Source organism: Bubalus kerabau, chromosome 2 (assembly GCF_029407905.1).
Source record: "Bubalus kerabau isolate K-KA32 ecotype Philippines breed swamp buffalo chromosome 2, PCC_UOA_SB_1v2, whole genome shotgun sequence".
NCBI classification, from domain to species: Eukaryota; Metazoa; Chordata; class Mammalia; order Artiodactyla; family Bovidae; genus Bubalus; species Bubalus kerabau.
The window spans coordinates 103,984,369-104,005,734 of NC_073625.1; the positions used below are offsets into that span (position 1 = coordinate 103,984,369).

Below are 21,366 nucleotides of genomic sequence, written 5' to 3' on the forward strand. Positions count from 1 at the left end.
AGATGCAATCTTAGAATTATCTCAAGTGTCTTATTTCAAAAAACAAGACTTCTTTAAAACCTAGCTACTCAGTGTTGATCTACATACCAGCAACATCAACATCACTTGGTAGCTCATTAGAAATGCAAAGCGTTAGATCCCCATGCAAGGACTGTTCTAAAATTGTTACCCAAGGAAACTAGAAAGAGAAGAATGAAATTGAGAGTTTTAAAAGACATAAAAATTCTGGTGGAAAACAATCTAAAGTATCTTTCTCAACATGGTTTCCTCTACTTCACTCCAGTACCTTTCGCCCTTCCCTACCACCACTCCCAACAGACTCACCAGCTGTGAAAGGGAGAAAAATTGTGAAAAGTATCCCGAAAGCTGAAGACATTTTCTGAAGGGAGTTCCCTTTTTCTTCTTCCTATCTTTACCTCTCTCTTTTCCTTCCATATACCTAGCTGTAGTCTTTTTCTTCTCCTGATCTCCCACATAAGCACTAATGAGAAATCCCCTGCTCTCTTAACTCCACTGTGTTTGCAGCTTACGAGAAATTTAAGAGGAAGCATTTCCTATTTGGAGAGCTAGGTGATAATGACTGAACTTCCTGATTTGTGCTTATATACATTTATTTCTCTCCAGAGAAATATATGCATTTGACCCACTATTCAGATCTAATTGTAATCAATTGAGTTATATCCCAGATAATGTTTAAATGAGTCTTATGAGACATGCATCAGTATATTCATTTTTATAAATGGGGAAGTAGAGAAGTAACTTATCCTAATTTGATCAATGACAGAGCTGTACAACCAGGATAGACACGATGATCTTCTCATGGATAGCTTTCCTTCCCTTGCATTGTGTCGTGTGTGTGTGTGTGTGTTTGGTAATTTGTTGTGTGGTTTGTGACAGAAGCCAAACATGATCTCTCATTCTAGAAGTATACACTTTAATACAAAAAATACAGAGTATTTAAAACACTCATAAAGACCATGATACTAATAGTTCTCCACTCATATGACCCCCTGCCAAACTTGGGCTGGGGCTAGGGATCAGTCTGCAATCCGGAATTAAAGCCCAGCTGGTGCAATTTTACTCTGATCCATCCAGCAAGTCCTATGCACAAGCCCTGCACTTCCACAGATAGGGAGGGGACCAGGTACCATGATAATGCTGCACCTGACGTTTCTCAGGCACTTCCAACCTGGCTCCAGCCACAGCTGCCCCACTGCTTTTTTCTGAACATGGCCTTGGTGCTATGCCATCCCTGACAGGGACACCTCTGCCCACTCCACAAGCTCAGATCTTTTGTGAGCCAGGCCAGGTCCTCATTGCCTCTGCCCGAACTGCCTGCACACTCACCCTCACACGTTCACACCCTGCAGATAATGTTACCCTCTTCTACTTCATAATTTCTGCTTTATTTCTTTTTTCTTTATTCTGTTTCTGGCTAAAACATTTTAGAATATGGTGCCTTCTGCCACAAAATAGAGGGTGGTGGGGTGGGAGAAGCAATCTACAGATTCACTGCAGTGTTAACATGGGTTTTCTATGTAAAAGGGGTCAGTGAAGACTGAGGGGCATGAGTTTCTGCTTATAAATTCTCCTTGCTACTGCTGCTGCTGCTAAGTCGCTTCAGTCGTGTCCGACTCTATGCGACCCCATAGACGGCAGCCCACCAGGCTCCCCCATCCCTGGGATTCTCCAGGCAAGAGTACTGGAGTTGGGTGCCATTGCCTTCTCCGATAAATTCTCCTTACATCTACTTAAACAGACAGTAATCCTTTCATTTGGGTTTGTTTTATTAACAAATGGTTAACATAGGTTTCACTTTGATTACCCAAAGAAACGATTAATGAAAATTTCTTGTAGAAAAAAAGCATTGGGATCAGATTCTTGTCACCAGATAGATCATTCCTCAATACATCTGAAGATAAAAGTTTGGATTTTTTAATTGGTGAATTAAATTTACTACTGGCACTTTGCTGGTTGTGAGTGTGTGCTCAGTCATGTCCGATTCTTTGCAACTTCATGGACTATAGTCCACCAGGCTCCTCTATCTTTGGAATTTTCCAGGCAAGAATACTGGAGTGGGTCGCCATTTCCTACTCCAAGGGATCTTCCAGACCCAGGGCTCAAATCTGCGTCTCTCATGTCTCCTGCATTGGCAGATGGATGCTTTACCACTGCGCCACCTGGGAAGTCCTCTGGTTGTGATATTATACTATTATTTAGCATAATGTTATCATTAGGGCAAACCGGGAATGGTGCATGAGATCTCTGTGTTATTTCTTTCACTTGGATGTGAATCTATAATTATCTCACTAAAAGTTTCAATTAAAAAAAAATTGAAAGTCAAGTATGGCTGAGGAAGGAGAATCTCCCTGAAGGTTATAGTCAAAACATTTATTAGCACTGATCTGTGGGCCATGGACCAAGGGAAGATGGAGCACATCTCTTCCAGTGTGATTTTGATCATGGCCTTTTCCAAAGCATTTGAACTGGGATTAGTTGCTGGATTGAGCCACCGTAAACTTACCCATCCATTACAGGGAGACCAGCCCTTCAGAGATAATGGTTCATCATTGGCCTTCCCAGTTTACATAATCCGTGGGAATCCAGAACCTTAAGGGGCTAAATAGAACCTGCTACCCTGAATGGGAGAACCTGCATTCTGGGGTCCTTTTATACCTATTCTCCCTCTGTGGAGAGAACCGTGAGCTTGACATGCACTAAGGGAAGTGTGTGGGTCTATGCCCCATGACACCTGGTTGCCCATGAAGTGTTTCATGTGTAAATGCTGGCATGGCCAGTTTCGCTGCATTCCTCAGTGATTCCTACCCGGCTGTGATGAACACCTCATCACTGCTGGAACTCCAGAATTAATGTTGTCTGCATGTGCTTTTCTGCTACCTGGAATCTTCCTTGCTATACAGTTATTAACGCACATTTGCAATCAACATTTGTCATGCAAATTTCATGACCGGAAGAGGCTGTCCCTCCAATGACCCAACTGAGAGATGATGATGTTAGTTGTCTTGAAAGAGTGAATACATTTCCCTATGGTCTCTAACATTTCCTTAAAGTACCAGCTACTTTCCTCTGCCCTGCCCTCTCCAAAAAACTACTTTAAAATAGTAAGCCATGTATTATGCCGAACTTCTGTGTTTCTGATACATGTATTTCTAGCAAGGTTTATAAAGAGTTTCCTTTAAACAAATGAATTCTATCTTCAGATTATTAAAGGTTACTCCCAATGTGAAACTGAGTATAAAGCATTGAATAGAGTTGAACAAATTAATTAAGGCAATTTCTTGGAAAGGAAAGAAAATCTGTAATGGGAGCAAAGGAGAAGAGAAGGGGCAGTTTTAAGAGGTGAGAGACAGGATGCTGGAGTAATGGAAGGTGTACATGTGTCCCTGGGAGACTAGGTAGAAAACGGAGAGCAAATGAGAGAGAGTTGAGAAAATAAATGGATCACTTAGTTGATTAGATGGGTGCAGAGAAGCAAGTCAAAAAGCAAAGTTGAAGGGCAAGTTTCTATCATCTATAGGAAGCTGTATAAGACAAGAACACCTGTTCTCTCAAAGATTTGTAGAGAATAAAGTCTCCTTGAAAAAAATTCTATCTGGTCATTTTTATGTCTTTGGAAAAATGTCTACTCAAGTCCTATGTCCATTTTTAAATTGAAGTTGTTGGCTTTGCTTTGTTTTTGCTGTTGGGTTGGATGAATTCTTTATTTATATTTTGTATACTGACATCTTATAAATATGGTTTGCAAATATTTTCTTCCATTTTATAAGTTGCCTTTTCATTTTTATGGAAGTAAGTTCCAATGCTGTAAACAGCAATATTGCATAGGAACCTGGAATGTTAGGTCCATGAATCAAGGCAAATCGGAAGTGGTCAAACAGGAGATAGCAAGAGTGAACGTCAACATTTTAGGAATGAGCAAACTAAAATGGACTGAAATAGGTGAATTTAACTCAGATGAACATTATATCTACTACTGTGGGCAAGAATCCCTTAGAAGAAACAGAGTGGCCATCATCGTCAACAAAAGAGTCTGAAATGTAGTACTTGGGTGCAATCTCAAAAATGACAGAATGATCTCTGTTCGTTTTCAAGGCAAACCATTCAATATCACAGTAATCCAAGTCTATGCCCCAACCAGTAATGCTGAAGAAGCCGAAGTTAAATGGTTCTATGAAGACCTACAAGACCTTCTAGAACTAACACCCCCAAAAGATGCATCACTATGAACAAAGCTGGTGGAGATGATGGAATTCCTGTTGAGCTATTTCAAATCCTGAAAGATGACGCTGTGGAAATGCTGCACACAATATGCCAGCAAATTTGGAAAACTCAGCAGTGGCCACAGGACTGGAAAAGGTCCGTTTTCATTCCAATCCCAAAGAAAGGCAATGCCAAAGAATGCTCAAACTACCGCACAATTGCACTCATCTCACACACTAGCAAAGTAATGCTCAAAATTCTCCAAGCCAGGCTTCAATAATACGTGAACTATGAACTTCCAGATGTTCCGGCTGGTTTTAAAAAAGGCAGAGGAACCAGAGATCAAATTTCCAACTTCTGCTGGATCATCGAAAAAGCAAGAAGAGTTCCAGAAAAACATCTATTTCTGCTTTATTGACTATGCCAAAGCCTTTGACTGTGTGGATCACAATAAACTGTGGAAAATTCTGAAAGAGATGAGAATACCACACCACCCAACCTGCCTCTTGAGAAATCTGTATGCAGGTCACAAAGCAACAATTAGAACTGGACCTGGAACAACAGACTGGTTCCAAATAGGAAAAGGAGTACGTCAAAGCTGTATATTGTCACCCTGCTTATTTAAATTATATGCAGAGTACATCATGAGAAACCCTGGGCTGGAGAGAGCACAAGCTGGAATCAAGATTGCCGGGAGAAATATTAATAACCTCAGATATGCAGATGACACCACCTTTATGGCAGAAAGTGAAGAAGAACTAAAGAGCCTCTTGATGAAAGTGAAAGTAGAGAGTGAAAAAGTTGGCCTAAGCTCAACATTCAGAAAACTAAGATCATGGCATCCGGTCCCATCAGAATTTTGAGCATTACTTTGCTACAGTGTGAGATGAGTGCAATTGTGCAGTAGTTAGAGCAGTCTTTGGTATTGCCTTTCTTAGGGACTGGAATGAAAACTGACCTTTTGCAGTCCTGTGGCCACTGCTGAGTTTTCCAAATTTGCTTAAATATTGAGTGCAGCACTTTCACAGCATCATATTTTAGGATTTGAAATAGCTCAATTGGAATTCCATCACCTCTACCAGCTTTGTTCATAGTGGTGCTTCCTAAGGCCCACTTGACTTCACATTCCAGGATTCTGGCTCTAGGTGAGTGATCACACCATCGTGATTATCTGGGTCATGAAGATCTTTTTTGTACAGTTCTTCTGTGTGTTCTTGCCACCTCTTCGTAATATGTTATGCTTCTGTTAGGTCCATACCATTTCGGTCCTTTATTGAGCCCATCTTTGCATGAAATGTTCCCTTGGTACCTCTAATTTCCTTGAAGAGATCTCTAGTCTTTCCCATTCTATTGTTTTCCTCTATTTCTTTGCACTGATTGCTGAGGAAGGCTTTCTTATCTCTCCTTGCTGTTCTTTGGAACTCTGCATTCAAATGGGTATATCTTCCCTTTTCTCCTTTGCTTTTCACTTTTCTTTTCACAGCTATTTGTAAGGCTTCCTCAGACAGCCATTTGGCTTTTTGCTTTTCTTGGGGATGGCCTTGATCCCTGTCTCCTGTACAATGTCACGAACCTCCATCCATAGTTCACCAGGCACTCTGTCTATCAGATCTAGCCCCTTAAATCTATTTCTCACTTCCACTGTATGATCATAAGGGATTTGACTTAGGTCATACCTGAATGGTCTAGTGGTTTTCCCCACTTTCTTCAACTTAAGTCTGAATCTGGCAATAAGGAATTCATGATCTGAGCCACAGTCATTCACGGTCTTGTTTTAGCTGACTATATAGAGCTTCTCCATCTTTGGCTGCAAAGAATATAATCAATCTGATTTAGGTGTTGGCCATCTGGTAATGTCCAAGTGTAGTCTTCTCTTATGTTGTTGGAAGAGGGTGTTGGCTATGACCAGTGCATTCTCTTGGCAAAACTCTATTAGCCTTTGCTCTGCTTCATTCTGTACTCCAAGGCCCAATTTGCCTGTTACTCCAGGTGTTTCTTGACTTCCTACTTTGCATTCCAGTCCCGTATAATGAAAAGGACATCTTTTTTGGGTGTGAGTTCTAAAAGGTCTTGTAGGTCTTCATAGAACTGTTCAGCCTCTTCAGTGTTACTGGTTGGGGCATAGAATTGGATTACCATGATATTGAATCGTTTGCCTTGAAAATGAACAGAGATCATTCTGTAGTTTTTGAGATTGCATCCAAGTACAGAATTTTGGACTCTTTTTTAGACTTTGATGGCTACTCCATTTCTTCTAAGGAATTCATGCCCATAGTAGTAGATAATATGGTCATCTGAGTTAAATTCACCCATTCCAGTCCATTTTAGTTTGCTGAATCCTAGAATGTCAGCGTTCACTCTTGCCGTCTCCTGCTTGACCGGTCCCATCACTTCATGGCAAATAGATGGAGAAACAGTGGAAACAGTGGCAAATTTATTTTGAGGGGCCCCAAAATCACTGCAGATAGTGGCTGCAGCCATGAAATTAAAAGATGCTTTTATAAGTGAGTAACACTGGAAGAAAAGTTATGACCAACTTAGACAGCATCTTAAAAAGCAGAGACATTACTTTGCCAACAAAGGTCCATCTAGTCAAGGCTATGGTTTTCCAGTATTCATGTATGGATGTGAGAGTTGGACTGTGAAGAAAGCTGAGTGCCAAAGAATTGATGCTTTTGAACTGTGGTGTTGGAGAAGACTCTTGAGAGTCCCCTGGACTGGAAGGAGATACAACCAGTCCATTCTAAAGGAGATCAGCCCTGGGTGTTCTTTGGAAGGAATGATGCTAAAGCTGAAACTCCAGTACTTTGGCCACCTCATGCAAAGAGTTGACTCATTGGAAAAGACTCTGATGCTGGGAGGGATTGGGGGCAGGAGGAGAAGGGGACGACAGAGGATGAGATGGCTGGATGGCATCACCGACTCGATGGACGTGAGTTTGAGTGAACTCCGGGAGATGGTGATGGACAGGGAGGCCTGGTGTGCTGCACTTCATGGGGTCGCAAAGAAGTTGGACATGACTGAGCGACTGAACTGAACCGAACTGAACTCCATATTACCTTCTGCTTCTTGGAAAACCTGACACACTAAGTCCAATCACTAGATTTTCTGGTTCAGCAGATCTAGAGAGGAATTGGGGAATCTTTATTATTTTGTATTTCCCCACATAATTCGGATTTTCAACAATGTTTAACACCCCTGTAGTAGAAGAGGTTAATACATTTATTTCCTAAAAAGTGTAAATTGACATTATAAATTATCTTGACATCTTTACTATGATGTTATTTGACATGATTGTTTTGACATTATCAAGTTAAGGATGGGGAACACATGTATACCTGTGGCGGATTCATTTTGATATTTGGCAAAACTAATACAGTTATGTAAAGTCTAAAAATAAAATAAAATTTAAAAAAAATGTAAAATATTTAAACAGATATTGAACCTAAGAGTGAACCTCATCCCAATAAAGGGATGGATGAAGAATTAAGAAAATGTCAAGACAGGGTTATAATGTCTATTGTGCACACTTCTTGGTAATATTTATATGCAGAAACTTAATGGACTGTTTTCTTGACCTCGTCAAAATGGTTTGGTTAAAATATCACGTGTCAAGTGCCACTATAGTAGTTTTATATCCAAAATAAATTAACAATCATTTTAAGAATAAAGTTTAGAGTAACCAAAATGTCTTCAGGGAGGCAAACATATTAGTAAAACAAAATAGCTGTCAAATGTTTCTAATGGCACAATTAAAGCATGAATGGATTTTGTTTTAATTTCTACCATGTTAAAAAATTTAATTTTTTTTTCAATGTACCAGCAAGTTTTTATTCTATAGGTGTTTAGTAGAAGGATTACCACATAACTGTTAGTTTCCAAACTATGTCCCATAGAAGGGGAAGGTCCCACAGGGGTCACTGCAGGGTTGAGGAACTGAGAAGTCACAAGTTCAGGACCTCTGGCCACTCCTTTGGCTAAAAGGCTTTATACTTATCTCTGTTTTATATAATATGGTTCCACACAAAAAATAATTTTTTAAAGAAAGTTTGTTTTCTTTGAAAAAAAAAAACCAAACCTTTTTTAAGGTATGAGAGTCATGTTTTAAGCAAAGTTCGTAGTTCTATAAAAGAAGTAAGAAAGCCAGTGACTTTCTTACTGAGTCCAGGGCCCTATGCCAGCTACTTCCTCAGATCACGAAAAAACACATAGATTTTTAACTATAACGCAGAGAAAATGAATATGTAAAACCTTCTTACATAGTTCAATAATGCTTGTGGCATGACATGACATAGTAGCTTTCTAACTAAATCATGTTTGTTTGTTTGTTTTTTAACTTTACAATATTGTATTGGTTCTGCCACACACCAAAATGAATCCACCACAGGCACACAGGTGCTCCCCATCCCGAGCCCTCCTCCCCCTACCTCCCCACACCATCCCCCCGGGTCGTCCCAGCGCACCAGCCCCAAGCATCCAGCATCGTGCATCGAACCTGGACTGGCAACCCATTTCACACATGATATTATATATGTTTCAATGCCATTCTCCCAAATCATCCCACCCTCTCCCTCTCCCACAGAGTCCAAAAGACTGTTCTATACATCGGTGTCTCTTTTGCTGTCTCGTATACAGGGTTATTGTTACCATCTTTCTAAATTCTATATATATGTGTTAGTATACTGTATTGGTGTTTTTCTTTCTGGCTTACTTCACTCTGTATAATAGGCTCCAGTTTCATCCACCTCATTAGAACGGATTCAAATGTATTCTTTTTAATGGCTGAGTAATACTCCATTGTGTATATGTACCACAGCTTTCTTATCCATTCATCTGCTGATGGACATCTAGGTTGCTTCCGTGTCCTGGCTATTATAAACAGTGCTGTGATGAACACTGGGGTACACGTGTCTCTTTCAATTCTGGTTTCCTCAGTGTGTATGCCCAGCAGTGGGATTGCTGGGTCATAAGGCAGTTCTATTTCCAGTTTTTCCTCTATTTTTCTAAGGAATAAAATATTGGGAATATATTAATAATTTTTAATATATGAAAAATATATTTCATTATGAAAAATAAATGTTTACTTCACAGCAGGAAAAATGATACTGAAAATTAAATTTCAAAAACTGAAAAAACAACAAGTCAATCAACATTTGTTATTTGATAAATGTATCACAATAAAATGTATACCATAACAACACACTTTTCCAATTGATCACATTATTAGGTATTAGCAATACCGCTCTAGAGATTTAATAAGTTCAGAAGAAGCTAATGTCCTCATGTGTGTTCTTCCTCTCTCTCTCTCACACACATGTGCACACATGCATACACGGAAGGAAAATATAAATTCAGTTTTATTAAATAGTGAAATTCTTATTATAATCCTATATTTGCTAACAGAAGGTTGACAATTTACAGGTATTAAAATAATAGAAAAGGCACATTCAAACAGGATTGGAGGGAATATAAATTGATACAATTTGACATAGCAGTCAATAATATTGACATATCAGTCAGTAATAAAGATGCACAAAACCTTTGGCCTCACAATTTCACTCAAGGAAATTATCTTACAAATATGTTCAAACACATTCAAAGAGATAAATCCACAAGAAACATTCTATGTAGTATTGTTTATAATAGCAAAACAAAACAATCGAAATGTCCACCACAGGGTTAATTAAATTCAATTCCATTACATACAATGGAATTATACATAACCATTAAGAGGAGTGAGGTAGCTCTGCTTGTGTTGATACAAAAGATCTTTAAGATATATTATATTATTAACTTTCTATAAGTAAAGAACAAATTATGCTATGTTTCTATTTCTGTCTTGACAAGGATATACGTGTATGAATATGTAAGTGGGCATATAAGTGTATACATATACAATGCACCTATAGGTATGACATGTGCACATAGAAATTTCCTCAAATATTACATAAAACTGTTGGTAATTATTCCTTCTGTGAAGTTATTTGAGGTAACTCGATTTTCATCATCTACCATACTGAACAATTTTAATATTTTATCAGGAGCATGTGCTTTCTTTGTAATATCAGTTTAAAGAACTAGCCAGTAACAGCTAAAATTCTAAAAGTTCAACTGTATAAAGATATAAATGCAAATCCTCTATAATGTCTCTGTCTTCTAAGAATCTTTGAAAAGCTAGTTTCAAAATAGGCTTTCCATTCCAGAACTCTAAGAAAATCAGAACAGTATCTGTAACTGCATCTTGATTCATTTGTCCTGGTGCTACACGCTAGGCACATAAATAGTATGGAGATTCATACCATCAACTTCACTTTGTAACACCGGAGACGTCTTCACCCTGTTTGTAATATCATAAAGTGGATTGTTCTTCTCTGTGTAGCTGGCATAGGGCTCCATTTCATCCTAAGATATAACCCAATGTTAAATTCAATTGAAAAAAAAAAAAAAAACAGAAATCCTAACTACCTGTGCTTTTCTAACAAGTGCTCACAACTTTAGTGTCTACCAATAGTGGTCTGTGAGTCTGCATGAACATAAAAGCAAGACTTTCTAATATACTATCAAAAATTTTTTGATTATTTATGTCTCAGTGTCAGATGATAACAGTTGCCTGAAAGTAGGAATGTAGAAGAGTGAAGTGACGTGAGGAGTATTTCAGAAGAGAGTGTCAAAGATTTAGTAAACTACTTTTTATAGTAGATTCTAGAGCTGGATAAGTATTAAACTTAGGTAAAAAGGGCTTCCCTGATAGCTCAGTTGGTAAAGAATCCACCTGCAATGCAGGAGACCCTGGTTCAATTCCTGGGTCAGGAAGATCCACTGGAGAGGGGATAGGCTACCCACTTCAGTATTCTTGGGCCTCCCTTGTGGCTTGGCAGGTAAAGAATCGCCTGCAATGTGGGAGACCTGAGTTTGATGCCTGGGTTGGAAAGATCCCCTGGAGAAGGGAAAGGCTACCCACTCCAGTATTCTGGCCTGGAGAAGTCCATGGGCTGTATAGTCCATGGGGTCTCAAAGAGTGGGACACGACTGAGTGACTTTCACTTTTACTTTAGGTAAGACAGAAATGATGATGGTATTGAGAAAAGGAAATCAAGAATTAGAGATGGTTTAAAGGAAGAAGAAATACTAACTCAATTTCTCCAAAGATTACAGTCCAAACGAGGCTAACATGATGTCTTTTGTAGGATGCAGTTCTTAAAAACATGGATTTGGGGTGTGTTTAAAAAGTGCTTGGTGGATAATTAACAAAATAAGTACATCTTACAGTATTGTAGAATTAGAATTTTTTCTTTTTAATTAAAATACTAATATTGATGCAAATTACAAATTATGTGACTAGATGCTGGGAAAGATGGAGAGCAGAAGGAAAAGGGGATGACAGAGGGTGAGATGGTTGGATGGCATCACTGACTCAATGGACATAGGTTTGGGTGGACTCTGGGAGTTGGTGATGGACTGGGAGGCCTGGCATGCTGCGGTTCATGGGGTCACAGAGAGTTGGACACAACTGAGCGACTAAACTGAACTAACTGACTAGATTTTCAGACTACATGGCTTAAAAGTTTGCAAATATTCTTTTTAATCTTACCTCCTCAACAACTGGAGTATGCTCTGTTTTTTTCAATTTACATTTTCTGCAAAAATAAAAATAAGCTAGAATAAATGTCAAACCACGATTATTCAGATTGAAAATGAGAAAACAAAAGAGTATGCTGTTGACAATTATGGTTCATTTTGATAGAAACTATAATAAGTCAGAAATGAACTATCAGATATGAGTAAAGAATGCTGCTAGCAGTTAACACATTCAAATAAGATAATTCTGAATTTTGGAAAGATAAGTAAAATTATGCAAAGAACCTTGTGTAATGGAATATATGCAACACTTCATTTTTGGTATATGAAATTAATTATTGTAATTCTTTTCCCAAATGCAAAATAGCAGGCACTGTCTCTCCCAAGATCCTGCCCCAGACAGCCTAATTCACTATGCTTGCATATCTAAATAACCTAGAAAAATCCCCCATGTCATTCAGAGTAGACCATGTATTTTATTTTCAGGGTACACTTCTTGATTATGGGAGAATTGATGTTAAAAATCTTAATTTTACCTAGTCAATTCCATATTTCTGACTTCTTTTTAACCCAATAAAGCTGGAGAAGAGAAGGCATCAGTCAGTACCTGCAGCTACTGATTTTCAAAAGCCAAATGGATCCCGCGACGATCAAGATAATAAAAATAGGGGCAGTGATATATAAATTTTTTAAGTGTGCTGGTATTTCAGCACCTGTAAATATAGACACAAGAATATATAATTTAATACTCAGTTCAGTTCAGTCACTCAGCTGTGTATGACTCTTTGTGACCTAATGGACAGCAGCATGCTAGGCTTCCCTGGCATAATTCCCTGGCATAATAAAATAATTTAACATTATTCAGCAGTAAAAAGCAATGAGCTATCAAGCCATGAAATCATGTAGGACTATTAAAATCATATTACTAAATGAAAGGAGCCAGTCTGAAAAGGCTAAATGCTGCATGATTCCAACCATATGACATTCTGGAAAAGGCAAAACTATGGAGTAAGACGATCAGGAATTGTTAAAGGTCAGGGTGGATGGAGGCATGAATAGGTGGAGCATAGAGGATTTTATGGCAGTGAAACTACTCTATACCATACAATAATGGTGAATGTATGTCATTTATGCATTTCTCAAAATTCATAGAACATGTACCTAGAGTGAATCTTAATGTAAACTATGGACTTTGAGTGGTAATAGTACATTAAGGTAGGGTCATTGATTATAACAAATGTACCACTGCAGTGTGGGGGATGATCAATAGATAGACAGGAAGACCGTGCATGTGTAGGAACAAGGGTTTTATTGGAACTGTCTGTGCTTCCTATTCAATATTGCTATCATTCTATTTAAAAATAAAAGTCTACTTTAAAAATATATGTATATATATTTACATCTACAAGAATGTCTTATAGTACGTGAAATTTATTTCTGTGATTTAATTTTTAAAACTTTTGCCCCATTAATAGTTCAAATAATTGTTATAATAAAATTGCTTTATCATTTCAGACTCTTGAGTTTTCAGCAGACATTATCTTGGATCAGGATTTTGTTGCCTTAAGGATTCATTTAGTGAATTCCTGTAGGAGAGATGTGAAATTTAGATCTCTCTGTTACAGTAACAGAGTATTGATCATCTCCAATATTCAGAAATGAACAGGGAATTGTAAGAAAAGTATTTGGAAAAATAACCCTAATTCTGAAGTCACCTCTATTCCAAGGCATTGGAACTGAACTGAATGCATGTCAACAACTTTATACTATTCACTAACTGCTGGCAGAAATATAAGCTCAATCTGACAAGAGAAGTCAGCAAAGGACCTGGCCGACTCTGAGAGGTTTTAAGACTGTGCTCCTGAAGTTGCGTGAATGTGGCTGGGACAGAGAGAGAGGTAAGTGGAGGCTGCAGTCCACCTTCTTTCAATACTTTGTTTTTAAACACTGAATTTTTATTTAAAGAAGAAAATTTTTGTTTTACAGTTAAAAACTACAATAGTGTTTTGAAGCCCTCTCTTTCAAACTAATGAGCTGTCTTTTGTTGGAAGTGTACTAGCAGAGGTAAAGGTCCACTCTGTGTGGGAGACATACCTGCATTGGGTGGGACTGGACTAGAGACTCGCTCCAATTCTGAGATTCTATAAACATGATGTCATATTGTAATACCGAGTGGTCGGACTTCATACATAACCGGGAGCATTACTCTTCTCAGTAAACACTGCCAAACTATATATATATATGTGTATATATATATATATATACAAACTTTAAGAATGGACTTTAGAAAATCATGCTTTAAACCCAACATTTTCCTCTTCTCCTTTCTTAACACTAAAATATCAGTAGAGAATTTTTTAAATTAATTAATTAATTTTAATTGCAGGCTAATTACTTTACAATATTGTAGTGGTTTTTGCCATACATTGACATGAATCTGCCATGAGTGTATCTGTGTCCCCCATCCTGAAACCCCCTCCCACCTCCCTCCTCATCCCATCCATCAAAGTCATCCCAGTGCACCAGCCCTGAGCGCAGAATTTTTTTTTAAGTATAGACTTGCAAAGACAAAGAGATTATGGATGAAGATAAGAGCAGATGAAAGATTTCAACTTGTTTTAACGTGAAAGATGAACTGAAGAATGGCCAATAATTCAGAGTGAAATAAGTATAAACCTTAGTGAATCCAAGAAGACTCTAGAGTAGGGAGGAAAAAATACGGAGAAAGGGGAATGTCAGGAGTGAAGTGTGGAACTAAAAGTTGGAAGCTTCCTTGAAGTTCTGTATGAAGAACAGATAGGCTGCCAACTCTCCTCCCACCCCACTCAACCAGGTCACCACACTTCCCCAACCAGCAGAAAACAGGAAGTTTGGCCCAAAGAAGATGAACTGGAGAAATTCCAGAGTCAAAGATTCAGATATAATGTAGGGTGGAGATGAAGTGTCTTTAAAGGAAAGTTTGAGTTCTGAATAGTCACACACACACACACACACACACACACACACACACTTACACACACCCCTCTCCTCCCTTCTCTCAGAACACTCTCAGATAGTCAGGATTATTTCTCCAAGGTAAGAGATTGGAGAGGTATTTTCTACAGAGTCTGAATAGCCTCAGAGAAAAGACCTCCCCTGGTAGCTCAGATGTAAAGAACCTGCCTGCCAATGTAGGAGACATAAGAGACACAGGTTTGATCCCTGGGTTGGGAAGATTCCCTGGAGGAGAGCATGCCATGGCAACCCACTCCAGTATTCTTGCCTGAAGAATCCCGTGGACAGAGGAGCTGAGGGGCTAATAGTCCATAGGGTCGCACAGAGTCAACACAACTGAAATGGCTTAGCACGCACACATGCACACTAGGTTTAAATTGGCTATATTAAGAAATAGCAACATAGCCATGTTGTTAATAAAAACTGAGTCACATGTATACCTGTGGCGGATTCATTTTGATATTTGGCAAAACTAATACAATTATGTAAAGTTTAAAAATAAAATAAAATTTAAAAAAAAATTAAAAAAAATAAAAACTGAGTCAAATACTAGAAGAAACACTTTAAGATCTGAAAGTACTTGTCTCTGGAAAGTTGTTTATAAGAATGGAGCAGGGGGGATGGAGAATCAGAGAGGGCTAACATTTTACATGATATATTTGTCTAGACATGATAGACAACACAGATTTTAAACTATATGAGTTAGGCTGATTAGAACAATATTTTTATAACAAGAAATTAGAGTAGAATGGGTGCAGAGAGCAGAGAAACTAAACTGTAATGAACTGAATCATAGACGTTATTATAAGACATTAAAGAAACTTCATTGGAAAAACCATGAGGAGAAAACTCTACCAGACTGAAAATTCATGAAGGTAATTTATGAGCAACTTTATTCTTCTAATAAAATTATAATTAGTTGTTTAAAATTACCCTTTATCCTTCTATTAAAACCATTTAAATATTTGTGTAAAAGTACACTATACAAGTCAATTTATTAGTACAGAAGAGAACATTAAAGGAAGAATAAATTGGGAGTTCTCTGGTAGCCCAGTGGTTAGGATTCTGGCTTTCACTGCCATGGCCCAGGTTCAGTCCCTCGTAGGGCAACTGAAATCCTGGAAGCTGCTCTACACAACTTAAAAAAAAAAAGTAGAATAAACTTCATTCTATAATATGGCTTTTTACAACAAATTTTTGTATTGTTCTTCTAGATAATCCTTTCCTTTGAGGAGGAGACGGAGATAAAGTGGAGGATGGAAATGACATCCTTGAATGAAATTTCTTCGCATACTCCTATTTCTTTCTTAAGGTAACTCCTCCTAAAGAACGGAAAAATCAAAAATAAGACTAGAAAAATTACTAACCTTGACTCAGTTGTATGGACAGACTCTTGCTGCCAGCCAAGTGGGAGACGGAGCAGGACACGTTCAGCACATGGCGGCCCCCCCAGCGGCAAGTGCTCTGGACAGTCACTGTGCCGCTGTCCCAGGAAGGCTCCTGCTCAGTGACGCAATCCCCCTCTGGGGTCCAGGAGATTTGTGCAGCCGGCTTCCCTGCAGCTGCCTTGCACACTGCAGTTCCCTTCTCAGTTTGGATCAGGGTCACCTCCGGGGGCACTGCAGAATTGTAGGGGAAATGCTTCAGTCTTAACACATGGGACATGGAATTTAGACAGAGATTTGTTTCAGCCCAAAATCTGGTTATCTGAAACACCTCAATATATGACGTTCCTTACCTAACACTTGGAGGTGATACTCATGTTGGAAATTCCCATCACTTGTTACTATTTGACACGTGTAATTCCCATCATGAGTGATGGTCACTGGATCAACCTGAAGGGCAGGATTCTCGTCAGGTCTGGAGGCCCAGGTTATTCTCTTGTCAGTACAGTTTCCTCTCGTGGTCTGATTTGTATCACGTCTGTAGGCTCTGAAGCAGGGCGGCTTACCTCTGAGGACCATTTCCCATGTTACTACCAACACACTTGTCCACAGCACAGGAGGGCAAGTGAGCACAGCTTTTGTATCCACTCGTACTGATAGTGAAGTTTTAACTGGAAACACATACATAAACACACAAACAGAGAATAATAAGAGAAAAGCTTTATAATGCTTGATGTGTCAAAATGTATTCCCAACATATTACATGAAATTGTACTTAAAATTTACTTTGCAGGTGGTCTTTTTCCAGAAATATTAGACTTACATAAGAAATAATATTCATGAAATATATATAAAGTATAATATTAAATCCATCCAATGATTAACCAACTTCTTCCTGTATCATTAGGAAAATAACATGTATTATATGTATGATGATTTTTTAGTGTTATGAAATTAAATCAGAAGATTTGATATCTATGAAACAAAGTGATGAGAAAAGAGAATCTGAATTAAAAGACAAAGACAGTGTTCTAAATCTAATCTTTTGGACAAAGAGACTATTAGATTTACCATACAACTCATGCTCTAAGGGGGAAAATGGAATTATTAGTAATGTGGTTTTCTCCTCCCAAGTTTTGATGAAAATGAAAAATCAGTAACATCAGAACTAAATACCTACTCTTTTGTGTGTGTGTGATTTCATGCCTATTAGTGTTTTTTAATTTAAATTTATTTATTTTAATTGGAGGTTAATTACTTAACAATATTGTATTGGTTTTGCCATACATCAACATGAATCTGCCATGGGTGTACACGTGCTCGCCATCCTGAACGCCCCTCCCACCTCCCTCCCTGTATACACCATCCCTCTGGGTCATCCCAGTGCACCAGGCCCAAGCATCCTACTCTTAAGGGTGGCACTTCAGACAAACATAAACCTGGAAAGATATGGTACTTCCATTAAAAATAGCTATGACATTCAGGCTGGAGAAGTTGGAATTTTTTATTTAGTTTTTATTCAGAGAATCACAAAAGCAGTTAAATCAACAGATTTTAAAATAATCTGTGGTCTCACTAGTTGGACCATCTCACATAAATGAAAAATGACAATGCCAAGCTGTAAGAGATGCTTAGAAGTATTTTTCTAGAGGAAGAAAAAGTAGTATAGTATATAAATACAAATCAAATGAAAAACAAGGATTATTTTCCTCTGTAAATTTTCTATAAAAGTATTTTATTGCAAATGTGTGATAGTATAATATATAGTCTTTCAATGAGTTCACCTTCCTTTCTAGTCATTCACATAAATACTCGCTGATAGTTTGCTGTGAACCTTGTTCACAGATCTTGTTTTCATATATTTAATATCATTGTCAGGATTAAACATAGCATTGACCTATTTTTCCATATTTTAAAATAAAAATTAAGACTGGCAAACATTTCCCAATGTAGAAGCTCATGCTCTCCCATAAACTGACATGTCCCTGACTGAAAGGGGTTTGCTGAGAGGTGTATCTGGTACAAGTCACCTGTAACGAAGGTGAGTGTCAGTGATTTCATCAGTTTAACATGAACAAAACCAGCTGTGGTGTGACAAAAATTTTATGTGAATGAAGCTTAAGCTTATGTTTCTAAGCTTTGCATTTAATATTTCCTCTCTCCTCTTTTGATGTCATCTGCCTCCTCTGTGATGTACTCAAGCCTTTTCATTTCATGGCTAAATAAATATCATATTACTAGATAAAGGAAGGAGGAGGATTTTAAAGTAGATCTGAGAAGGCAATGGCACCCCACTCCAGTACTCTTGCCTGGAAAATCCCATGGACGGAGGAGCCTGGTAGGCTGCAGTCCATGAGGTTGCTAAAAGTCGGACACAACTGAGCGACTTCACTTTGACTTTTCACTTTCACACATTGGAGAAGGAAATGGAAACCCACTCCAGTCTTCTTGCCTGGAGAATCCCAGGGACAGGGGAGCCTGGTGGGCTGCCGTCTATGGGGTCGCACAGAGTCGGACACAACTGAAGCGACTTAGCCAGCCAGCCAGCCAGCCAAGAGGGCAGTTAAACCCATGCTGTTTCCATCACTCGAAGTGACATCAGCTCATAGTGAGAACCTCCAGCTTGGCAAAGACTTGGAGACAAGCAAGAATATGGCTTGTTAGAAATCTGCTAGAGGTTGGCTGTGGGAAGCTTATATCTGCATAAAGGAATGATGCTTAAAATAAAACCAAAAAAATAAGAGACCAGTGAGATAGCAAGCTGTGAACGGTCTTTTGTGTTCTCATATGTTCAAACTTTACCTTGGTAAACAGTATAAGGTTTAATGTTTTTGCTAATATATATCCTCAAGATCTGAATCTGTTTTTTAAAGGGAAGTATGTGGTAATCAAATAAGCACACATTTGAATAGGGGCACAGTATCAAGAAATAACTCCATCAGTGAGGATTCCAAGCACAGCAGATATTCTGTGTTCTTTCACTTTCCTCCATTCTGTGACCTTCAAGCCAATCACCCTTCACCTATATTGATAGTTCTAATGTTATTGTTATTTTCCCCCCTTTCTTCATCCTCTTCTTTCCTTCTCCATACCATTCCTTTTTCATACTTATTCATAAATTATCAGGATTAAAATGATAAATTATCATTGGTAAATGATAATTTACCAATGGCCAGTACCTCCACAACACTCAGTGGATTTGGCACTTAACAAATATATTCTCCATATAAGATCATCTAGGGTGATTGCACACCCTACTTCCTGAGAAAAAAATAGTCTCTTCTTTGCTCCCAAACCAGCAGCCACATCCCATCTTTTCTGCATCCTTTGTCTATATATCTCTTCCAGTCTCATTCAGCCTTTTGCACACAAATTCTTATTGGCTTTGAGGCATTTCCTTTCTTTTCTCACAGCCTTACCTTAGGGCTTCCCTGATAGCTCAGTTGGTAAAAAATCTGCCTGCAGTGCAGAAGACCCCGGTTCAATTTCTGGGTAGGGAAGATCCCCTGGAGGAGGGATAGGGTACCCACTCCAGTTTTCTTGGGCTTTCCTTGTGGCTCAGCTGGTAAAGAATCTGTTTGCTATGTGGGAAACCTGGGTTCGATCCCGGGGTTGGGAAGATCCCTGGGCTGGGAGAAGGGAAAGGCTATGCACTCCAGTATTCTGGCCTGGAGAATTCCATGGACTGCATAGTCCATGGGGTCGCAAAGAGTTGGACATGACTCAGTGACTTTCACTACCCTAGATTAAGCCCCCATCGTCAGGCACCTAACTTCTGTCTCAAAACTCTTCTCCCTTCAATTCATACCTTAAAATGCATCATTCCACAACATAATACAATTACTCCAACTCTAAAACCCTCCAGTCATCTTTCACTGCCTGAAGAATAAGTTTGAATGTCTTCCTATTGGCTTCAAAAGCCCTCTGTCACACTGACTCACTTTGCAATCTTATCACCCACTACATTGTCCCCTCACTGCAGGGAAAAAAAAAAAACCAAGCACAATTCCACCTCCATGTCATCTCTCACACTGTTTTCACTCTCTAAGGTGCCCAACATAATGCTATTTTTCTATTAAAATAACTCTTTCTTTAAGACCTGATTCACATGCTACGTCCTCTATGAAGCCTTGTCTAAGCCTTGGTGTTTAACCACTCCCTTTCTACACTCCTGGTACACTTGATGTGAGTGCTTACCTCTTCTGCTTGTATGATATCTGGGCTTCTGTCTGGGTTCCCCCACAGAATAGAGCTCCCTGGAGGGCTCTCTGATAGTCTTCTTCGTCTTGCTAATTTTTATGGTCCCCACAAAGCCCAGCACAGTGCATGACAGAGAAAACTCCATAATCTTTCAGTGGAATCGAATTGCTTTAGGGGAGGATTGGTGGAGTCATTCAAGTCACTTATCTTACAGCATTCAGATCACCATATTCTTTAACTGGGTACAAGATTAGAACAGAGTCCAGACCACTATGTTTCTAAGGAAGCTCAGCATTCTATGCTTCAGTACTGGCCTCAAAGTAAAGAAACAAAAAAATACAGGCATACTACCTTCTGCATAAAGTGTTACAGTGCTCTGCTTTCTTTCCGTAGATGAAGTTGTTGAAACTAGAAAATATTCAGAGAGAAATAGATGAAATCAATTTTAGAAACTTAGAGTAAAAACCATTCTTTTTTCCACAAGAGCTTGTGTACAACATGATAGAAAATCAATGAACCATAACTAAAATTACACAAAAATCCTTGAAATACAGAAATTAGAAGCTGTTACATCATTATATGGAAAAACATGTTAACATTTGCAAATTACATTGTAAGCTATTAATCAATGATTTCCCATTTACACAATATCTCATTTTATACTTAAAACGATTTTGTACAAGGTAACACTGCCTCTATCCTTACCTAGCCATAATGTATTGGTCCATCATGCACACCTCATATGAGCTGGGCTGATTATGTGGTCTTTTTTACAGATGCCACTACTTGATTAAAATTGTTTAGACCAGTAGTGGGCATCTCAAACAGCTGGACAAATAAAGTACTTTCTCAAGAACCAACACAGAAGAATAATAGTTCATCCCTCTTTCTTCCCCAATTTCCTGCTATGATGGTTAATTTCATGTGTCAGCCTAGCTAGTCCATGGTACCCAAATGTTTGGTCAAACATTATTCTAGATGTTTCTAC

General features: G+C 38.5%; 1 protein-coding gene and 1 pseudogene across 1 annotated transcript in view; one reads left to right on the forward strand and one right to left on the reverse strand.

Annotated features, from left to right (window-relative positions):
- Positions 1 to 2,429: 2,429 nt before the first annotated feature.
- LOC129644458 (putative teratocarcinoma-derived growth factor 3) lies at positions 2,430 to 2,993 on the forward strand (annotated as a pseudogene).
- Positions 2,994 to 8,749: 5,756 nt separating this feature from the next.
- The window catches only part of LOC129643518 (cell surface glycoprotein CD200 receptor 1), a 43,070-nt gene continuing 30,453 nt past the window's right edge, over positions 8,750 to 21,366 (reverse strand). Inside the window, exons 4-9 of the mRNA XM_055568155.1 lie at positions 20,730 to 20,786; positions 16,532 to 16,849; positions 16,161 to 16,412; positions 12,407 to 12,512; positions 11,813 to 11,858; positions 8,750 to 10,623 (exon numbers count right to left, since the gene is read on the reverse strand). Of these exons, the coding sequence (XP_055424130.1) occupies positions 10,483 to 10,623; positions 11,813 to 11,858; positions 12,407 to 12,512; positions 16,161 to 16,412; positions 16,532 to 16,849; positions 20,730 to 20,786 (920 nt within the window). The 3' untranslated portion in view covers positions 8,750 to 10,482. The remainder of the gene's footprint in view (positions 10,624 to 11,812; positions 11,859 to 12,406; positions 12,513 to 16,160; positions 16,413 to 16,531; positions 16,850 to 20,729; positions 20,787 to 21,366) is intronic.